General features: G+C 40.8%; 1 protein-coding gene across 3 annotated transcripts; it reads right to left on the bottom strand.

The window, feature by feature from the left end:
* Window positions 1-4,668: 4,668 nt before the first annotated feature.
* Window positions 4,669-7,641, bottom strand: LOC147438478 (uncharacterized). 3 transcript variants are annotated; one of them, XM_086484578.1, is made up of 6 exons: window positions 7,525-7,641; window positions 7,362-7,455; window positions 6,757-7,303; window positions 5,656-5,730; window positions 5,158-5,579; window positions 4,669-5,075 (listed from the first exon to the last, which is right to left on the bottom strand). In XM_086484578.1, the coding sequence occupies exons 1-6, from the start codon at window positions 7,546-7,548 to the stop codon at window positions 5,056-5,058; spliced, it is 1,182 nt and encodes a 393-aa protein (XP_086340704.1). In that variant the 5' UTR covers window positions 7,549-7,641; the 3' UTR covers window positions 4,669-5,055. The 3 variants fall into 3 exon arrangements, with proteins under 3 accessions (XP_086340704.1, XP_086340702.1, XP_086340703.1); XM_086484576.1 differs by having other exon boundaries at window positions 4,669-5,579; window positions 7,525-7,640; XM_086484577.1 differs by having other exon boundaries at window positions 4,669-5,576; window positions 7,525-7,639.
* Window positions 7,642-9,204: the final 1,563 nt, after the last annotated feature.

Genomic DNA, 9,204 nt, shown 5'->3' with positions numbered 1-9,204 from the left:
CTAACTGACAATTTTTCTTCTTTAATCTTATCTAGCTCGCAGAGGATGTCCTCATCACCCCTGTTGTCTGAATATTCTAGTCTGAAAGCCTTAAGCAATTTATTGTATGATCTGAGTTGGCAAGCTAGGTAATGGTAGTATCATTTCCTTGTTGTATCTTTCAGTGTCTAAGGAAAATATTCTTCCCAGTCATCTTCATGAATATTCTTCAACTCAACATAGTGTTCAAAAGCTTGGATATGAACATCTGGATTATCTTTCTTTCCTCCTTTGAACACTGGGAAAGATATTATTAATGAAGAAGTATAATCATGTCGGTCAACATCGTCTCTGCTTCTTCTGACCTTGGAAGCCTGACTTTGTCTTGAAGACTTCTTGTAGTGGTCTGTATCAGCATCCTAGTCAATTTCTTCTTCAGTCTTAGTCTCTGTCTCTTCTCTGGCTTTTCTGTTGGAACTGTGACGACTACCCTTACTGCCCTTGGCCCCAATGTCTCTGTGTGTGTACCGGGAACTCCTGGTTTTGCGTTCTTCCCGCTCAGTCCTTCTCCTCCGGGAATGACTGGAGTGCTGAGAGTCCCTGGCCTCATCAGCCTAACTGTGCTCCTCTTGAGCCTCAGTCTCAGTCACCGAGTCCTTCTTAGGATCAAACTCTCTTTCTGATTTCTCAGGAATAGGGTCAACACGGTTGGAATCAGTGCCTAACCGGGTTGACGATTTACGACCACGACTAGGTTTGGGCGCCATCAGTACAGCTGAAAATTCTAACTGTTAGATAAGAGTTTTCTGGTCGAAGAGTGAACAGCTCTAATCACCGTGATCATCGAAATGAAATTGGAGCTGATCTCTTCAGACAGCTGATTCCAGTGTTAGAATTTAAAGCTACTGTTATGTCGTCAATTCAGTTAGTGAAACTGGAACAGAGAACTGACTGGACTGAAATAGTTAACTGAACTTAAATATTATACTGAGACAAGAGACATACTGAGAAACTGGAAAAAGTATTTTCAAATTGAAATTAATAGCTCAATAACAACCAGTATATTGTATAATGGGTTTAAGCTCAAACGATTACAAAAGCAATTATTACAGAGTGAAGCTAGAGGCGAAGAACTCATAACCCGAGAATGCTTAGAGAGCTAAAGCCAAAATACAAGCAACTAAGCCAAGAAGTGAGGAAGCTTTGTACAACTAAGAAGCTAAGAAGCCCAATTACAATGTAACGGGTCTGATTTATAGCTCTCTCCCAAGAGTTACTACAGTAACTGCCTGTGGTAATTACTATTGGTGTGACTGAACCGATGTTCAGCCTTCTAAGGGACAGTTCTCGCTTGTTGGGATTGTCCTCACCTTCTACAAAAACTCTTTGTAAATCCGTGCATCACACTTTTCGAAATCTTCTCAATCGCACAAGTCAATGCACATAAACCGTGATGAATCCACTCTCGAATCCTGAGAGTCCACAAAGGTCCTACATCCACAAGATGTTCTTAACGTATGCGCATAAATTTGCTGAAATTTTCAGCCCACACTCTTCACTGAGAGCAAACTATATATGCACAAAATAAGAGAACCAACAAGCTCAATCCGAGCTCTTTGGATGTACGGAATAAGCTTAGAAAGCACTAATAATCACCACAATATGCATACATCATTTGCATATCAATCTGCAAGTGTATCCCTGTGTATGTATACATGTACACACACCAAACAACTCCTATAATGCAAAGGACCTGTAAGCAGAAGAGCCTACAAAAGTAGACCGACCACCCTGCTGACTGAAGTAGATATCTCCCAAATCGTGCAAAATTTGCATAAATTTCCTTCTGCAAAGTTGTAGAGCACGCGAAAACAGATAGGAAATGGGGAATTGACTTGAATCCGCTGATTCTAATAAAGAGAAATCTAATCTGCAAAATATGAAGCCTATCCTACAGAAACTTGCATGCAGTCTGAGTGACGTATCTCAAAATCGGTGAGGATTTTGAGAAAACTTTCTTCTGCAAAGTTGAAGAGCTCAAAAAATTGGTTAATGGTAGAGGGAATCGGCCTGAACGAAAACTTTTTGAGAGACCAAAACAAACCTGCAAAAACGTGCTGAAGTTTTTGCTGCTTCTTCACCTACTTCCTTGTCGAGCTCCAATGGTGCTCTCCAATCGTCAAGCATTGACACCAATTGAAGTGCGTGCACGAGTGAGAGCACGTGTGAGTATGTGTGCAGTAATGGAGAAGAGGAGACTTGTGTTTGCAAAAGGGCTAAAACTCACTATCAACATGTAAGCCCCATTATTCTATTATGTACATAATGAGTAAGCATAATGAATAAGTATAGTAGTGGGCGCCTGGCCTGACGGGGCACATGGGGCTTTACCCCAACAATATGTCCACGATTGTACCTATTTTCAAATCAGGAGATCCCATGACTCCCAGAAATTATCGCACCATCATGGTTGGTCACACATTGGCTGGGTTGTATGCATCTATTCTTGAGAGGGAGTTGCATAAATGGGCAGAGAAAAAGGGCATACCAGCATCAGGGCAGGCAGGATTCAGGAAAGGCTTCTCCACTCTTGACCAGATTCTGACACTCAGAGCTATGGTTGAGGAGGGTAGACACCATGGCAAGAGGATCTACTATAGCTTTGTGGATTTTTGCAAAGCTTTTGACGCAGTGGCGAGATCCATACTTATACGCAGACTACAGAACATTGATGTACCCACAAAGATGATTTGGGGGATCTTGGCTCTTTACAGGACAATGGTAAGGAGGTACGCACTACTGAGGGTATGTCTGACATGGTCCACTCCACTATTGGGGTGAAGTAGGGATGCTCCCTATCTCCAACTCTTTTTGGAATGTATGTGGATGAGTTCTCAAACTATGTAGAACGAGAGGGAGACATAGGTGTTCAACTAGCACGAACATGGATTCCGATGTTGTTATACACTGATGATATAGTGTTGATTTTTGACTCTCCGAAGGGGATGCAGCGCCATTAGAATGCTTTGTACACATTGGCTCATGATATTGGATTGTTAGTCAACCTTGGGAAAACCAAGGTTACGGTGTTGAACACCACATCTCAATGGGTTAGGAGGTCAGCACCCACAATGCCTCATCTCTCTCTCTCTCTCTCTCTCTCTCTCTCTCTCTCTCTTGTGTGTGTGTGTGTGTGTGTGTGAGAGAGAGAGAGAGAGAGAGCAACAACATATATTTATAAGAGACCATGCCTACATTTTATAGGAAAAGACTCTACTCTCTCTTTTCCATAGAAGTGCGGTTAGGATCATACTAGAAAGCACAAAATTTACCTACTTGGAATCTTAGGAAAGGGTTAGGAGTTTCTTACATAGGTAATAGCAACAAAGACAGACCTCTCATGGGAAAAAAGGGTTTGTCGCATAACATTCACAATAGGAGCTAAATTTTGGTATCCTGGCCCGTGCGTGGAGCTCTTTGTTTTTATTTTATGTAAAAGACATAGGCCACTGGTGATCCTAGGTATGTTAAAAATAATAAATAGAGAGGGAGCATGTGTATCAAGATCTCTAATAAAAATTCTCTCTCATGTTCGATCATATTTTTAAGCAACAAAGCATTTGTTTCTCATTTAAGCAAAGTGTGTCTTAGTCTTAGTTGATACAGTTATACGACATCAGGCGTATTATTTGTAAGAAGTTTACTTGAAATCACAAGTAACTGTCGACTTTAATTGAAGTGTAGGTACGAAGTGCTTCAACATTAATGGGTTCTCAACATTAATGGCTAATGATAGAGCAATATCCTATTTTCCTGCTTATTCCACTGGAAGTTTGCTCTTGCTGTTCGTCATCTCACATTTTCTCTAAATGGGTCCCTTCTTCGCCTGGTACTGCCTTTATAGCTTTCTCAATAGAGTACTCAATGAGCATTACGGCATGTTCTTCCACAAAGGGTCTCTTTCCTTGCTTTAACACTTAGATACTCTCTTTTCTCATCAAATATATCACTGAGCACTACATTAATCTGCTCTTGGCTTATCCTTGGAATTTCTAGGTTGAGGTGGAAACTTATCTGAGAGTCTTACTCTCTCTATAGAGCCTACGTTTGCACCATAACTCACATACAAGGCCAACTTATGACCCTTCTGGGCACAATACTGACATTTCAATGTACTCAATCCTTAGTAAAAAATTTATCAAAGTCCAATGCAATCTTGACTTTGTTTGGTTCCTTTGAAATCTATTGATACATCATGATTGGTTCCAGACGTCAAAGAGTTGCTCCATTAATGTGTCAAAAGAAGGGCTTTGGAAGCAAACAAGACAGCTGGTGTGGAATTTTCTCTCCCCCTATGCAATAGCTCATCCATGACAAAAGGCCTTGTTTTGTTGCTATCACTTCATTTTGCTCCACATTGATAATCTTCACTTTTGAGGGCACACTGTCGAGCCTTCTCTGGGATAGGCCACCACTGGTGGAGGTCCTCAACCCTCTTTTGGCAAACATCCACTCCTTCAGAGAGACTCCTATTAGGCCGAATCTCACCATGGCCTATTGATTAACCCCTATGAGAGTTTGATCTCGTGAGTGCTCACTGAAGTATACAAGGTTTAACGATGTATCTCAGAGAGAAGCAGAATTAGCAACCTTGGCACACATGAAAACAGTTGGCTAAGCTTTACACAGTTTCCTCAATAGATCCTTGAAACGTTTCCTTTATTAAAACATACGACCACAAAAACCTTATCTACATGACCATAAATCATGAAGGGAAGTAGGAGCAGGAGCTATCAATGCCACGCAGATAAAAGAGTCTCACACAAGCCGAATAACAGGCTGTATGCTTTACCATGTCAAGCATGTAAATATTGTAAAAATATGTAATCCTTGAGGCCATCCTGGGCTACCCACACCTTGAGTTGAGGACCCTAGCTATTATGTGAAGCAATAAAGCCAAGATTTGTCAAGAAGACTCGAGCCTTTTCTGGAAAATCCAGAGGAGCAAAATACAACAAAACATGCCTAGATGCCATCCTCCCCAGACACACAAGGTGGATGGTTACACAAGCACCTTCATTGGCATGCATAATCATCTAGACCCAAAAAAGAAATAATCATATTAGCCGCCTCCCATGAAGCACATGAAAATAAGGAGGAAGGCACCGAGTGCAATACCCTGTAGTTCTTTTTGAAGGCCAGTTATATAATCTTGCTGAAAGGTTCTTGATCTGTCTGCCAAACACTTCAAAACTTCCGACATTCTCTTCATAGCCCAGGACAGCACGAGAAAACCAAATCCTATCGCCAAGCTTCTTACAGTGTACTTGTCGAGGGACACATCGAGCCAAACTGTTCTTGTTCCGACAAAAAACACCCAAGTAGCGCTAACACCAGCCAATCCAATTGCAGTTTGATTTAGGATACTCGTCAGTTCTTTCAAGCTCTTACGAGACAAGATCTGGAAGTTTGAGGCCACTGCATTGGGATTTAGAAAAGGAAAACAAAACAAGACTTCAAGAAGGTGAAACGAGCTTCTCTCATAGAGATCCCTTGTCGAGGCAGCCGTCTTCCCATCCTTCTTCTGCTTGTTTTGTCTACTGTCCAAAAAAAGGACAAATTTTTCTTTTAAGTGAGCTCACTTCAAATGAGCACTCGGCACTACAGACAACTTACCTCTTAGTTGCAACAGGCTTGCCTGGAAGTAGAGAAACTCCTTTTTTACCAGTAAACTCTGAGATGGTTCCTCCTCTGAATGTCAAAAACACAAATTATTTACAAACACGAAACTGCAGCGGAAAAACTGTCAATGATGAAAATCAATCTCTCTCTCTCTCTCTCTCTCTCTCTCTCTCTCTCTCCACGAAAAGAGGCTAATTTCTGTTATTTGAATAACCCCTCAGAACGCCCAAATGGTAGGGCAAGTACATAACAGGTTACAAAGCAGACTAGAAGGAAACAAACAGGAAACTGTAAAAACTGGATACAACTAGCAACATGGGCAAACTGTAGAAACTGAGAGCCAGGGGAAAAACCTCCTAAAGAGGGTAAAAATGCCCTCGCAAGCTAAGTGGAGAGAGGATGCCAGATTCTGAGGGCAAGTACATAAACTGCAAAGCAGGCCCGAAGCAGCAAATTGGAAGCTATAAAAGCTGGATACTAGCCACATGGGCAAACTTGTAGAAACTAAGAGCCAAGGGAAAAACCTCTCTTAAAAGAGAGTAAAAATGTGTTAGCAAGCTAAGTCTAAGTGGAGAGAGGATGCCAGCAGCCTCTAAACGATAGGCACTTCCTCCAAACACTCACTCTGCAACTATAGATCAAAACCTGAACCATCAAAAGCCACCAGCGGTGAAAAGAGCAAGGAACATCTTAGTGTTCAATGTGGGGCATAGGCCTCGCAACTAAAACTTAAACACACAAAAGAGGGAGAGCAGTAATGTCAGAGGCGAGGGAGAAGAAACAGCTGGCATCACCAAGAGACAGCAGGAGGACACCACAAGGTGAAGGGGGGGGGGGGGGCACACAAGGAACAGGCCATCTTCTGATCCTAACCTGGCTTTGAATGCGTGATTTTTATTCAAGATGCTGTAGTTTATTAATAATGTGTGCTCCCCTTTATTGACACACTAACTATCTTCTGACGATAATTTTCAGGCAAGTGCTCACCTTACTATACGTATAAAGTTAGCAAAATTATTTCAAGAGAGGCCCACAAGAGCACAAGCTGAATTACAACTATGAAATGGAGTGTAAAGCCCAAAAAAAGGCACTTACACTTTTGGGCATGACCATCCAAGGGATTTGACATCAGTGGTTGCATAAAATGTGTTACCACAACTTGTATGTGCTCCAAAATCAACCAGTCCACATGGTAATCCATGGTGATGAAAACACCTTGCATCAGAACCAACTCTCATGATCAATGCATTGCCACACGATCCAAGAGACAACCACCCGAGCGGAGCAGATGGCTTTTGTGGTATTCTAAAACAAGTACTGTCGGTCATTTGAGCTAGTTGTCCAAAATCTGTAGCAGCTCCTGTGTTTACACTGACTATTGAGCCTTGCAAGCTATCATCCATTTTTGTCGTAGAAAACTCCGGATCACAAACCATGCCAGACTGTGAATGATTACTAAGGGCAAAGTCTTGAGAGCTACTAAAGAGTTTCCATTTGCCGTCCCCTGCACCAGCTAGATAAACTGGTCGGGTGTGATGGATGAAGCCTCTCGGTAACATGTTTTCTCCCCGAAGAAATTTGGAGCCAATCCCTTCAGCCCGCGTCCCTCGTGAAACTCTTCTTAGCCACAGACAGCCTCTGCCTGCACAATCCATACATAAAATTCTGCCGAAACAAAGTTATCTGTGGAGAAAACCTACCTGCAAATTTGAAGTCCAGCTTGCGGGAAGCTGAATGTATTTTAGCCCATTGGGAACAACCCAAACAGTGGGAGTGTACAGAAGAGTTCCACCGCTGTCAGTGAGTATCACGTATGAACGCATAATACAACATCGAAAGCTTCCGTAGCCAATAGAGAAAAACCTGAGAGAGGTATGAAATTTGCATGAGCGCGGATCGATGCGCTCCGAGAGAAAGGAGAACAGATGAAGGAATGACAGAAACTAGAGTGCTTCGTTAGCCGCGTTCGACATAAAAAAGAAAGGAAAATTTACCAAAATACCCCTCTAATTTGTGGAAATTCCCAAAATACCCTTCAAATTTCAAAAATTCCATCATATTTTGTCAAAAATTCCCAAAATGCCCGCAAAATTTTCCAGAATTCCCAAAATACCCCTGGTTGTGAGAGTAAATTTATCCAAAAATTTAAAAATTTGTAGCTTTTCATAAGAAGACTGATTGACTATGAATACAAGATACTAAAACTAGAATTTGAGCTGGTTATGTAGGCTTTGGATATGAATTGCTTCATTATTTTTAGACATAATTGTCTTTTTTTGGGAGGTAATTTGTGACAAATTACATGCTAAGCACTAAAAAACGGATATACATTGTCAAAAAAGAATAAAGATTAGGAAATCGTGAACAATCCAGCTAAAATAGATACAAGGTATTTTGGGAATTTTTGAAATTTGAGGGATATTTTGGGAATTTCCACAAATTAGAGGGGTATTTTGGTAATTTTCCCAAAAAAGAATCAGAAATCGACAAGTTCTATTATTTGCTGCTATTAATACTGGGAGAAGAGACATTAAAATGAAGCGCGTGCGCGCGCACACACACACACACACAGATTCTCATAAAATCCTGTTAGATTTTTTTACTTGAGAGTGTGTTTGGGATATCGATTATAATGTTTGGGAGGTGTACCTCGCAAAAAACCACAAGGAGAATTAGAGTTTTATCAAGCTCAATGTTCGTAATCATACAAAACATCAATGCTGTTAATTGTTTGTTGTTCCATTTTTATGTTTCAAATAAAAAGAAAACATGCAAGTCTCTTTGCATGGGGAAGTTTGCACAATGCTTCCCATTTTTTATAATACGAGGGAACGTGCCATTTCCATGGTAGTGTGCAAATTTCAGTGTGTTTGTTTCATTGCGTTCTTAGCGATCAATAGTAGAATGCGGTAGTTGTTACTCACCGCTCGTTCAAATATCTCGTGTTTGTAAATGTGCAAGAGTTGGGTTCAAGCTTCTTTATGTGTTGACTGCAATAAAACATAATAATATTAGAAAGGTATGAAAATTAAGTGCAGTAAATGAAACATTTTCCTAACTATAAACATTGTATAATAAAAATAAGAATTAGAATAAGTTGTGAGTATTTGTACCAATCCAAGTACAATGCTATTTCTTTACAAAGATTTATTGTTTTTCATAACGACTGGAATATACGTAATTATTAATCTTATCGTAATTTCTTGTTGTCTGGCGTTGAGTCCAACGATAGTCTTTTGCAGTAACTTGTTCACTACGGAATCAAATTAAAAAACCAACCAATGATGCATTGAAGTAGAGAGCTCCTGATTATGCAAAGTATCACATGCCTTTGAGATGCAAACGTAGGTGATTACATCTAGAGATATGCACGCTTTCTTGATGTTTGGCACATCTCGCACAATTAGTGCATTCAAAGAGGCGACATTCCACACAGGAAGCTACTCAAGCACTTCTTGTGCTTTCTCAAGCGTACCACATTTGGCGGTGACGTATCGAAAAAGACATTGCCAAGCACGCCTTTGACTAACAATAGGGCTATGT

Source organism: Adiantum capillus-veneris, chromosome 16, assembly GCF_014529385.1.
Source record: "Adiantum capillus-veneris isolate H3 chromosome 16, ASM1452938v2, whole genome shotgun sequence".
In the NCBI taxonomy this organism is placed as follows: domain Eukaryota; kingdom Viridiplantae; phylum Streptophyta; class Polypodiopsida; order Polypodiales; family Pteridaceae; genus Adiantum; species Adiantum capillus-veneris.
Note: the sequence above shows the minus strand (reverse complement) of the source record. Positions and strands in the feature narration are given on the sequence as shown.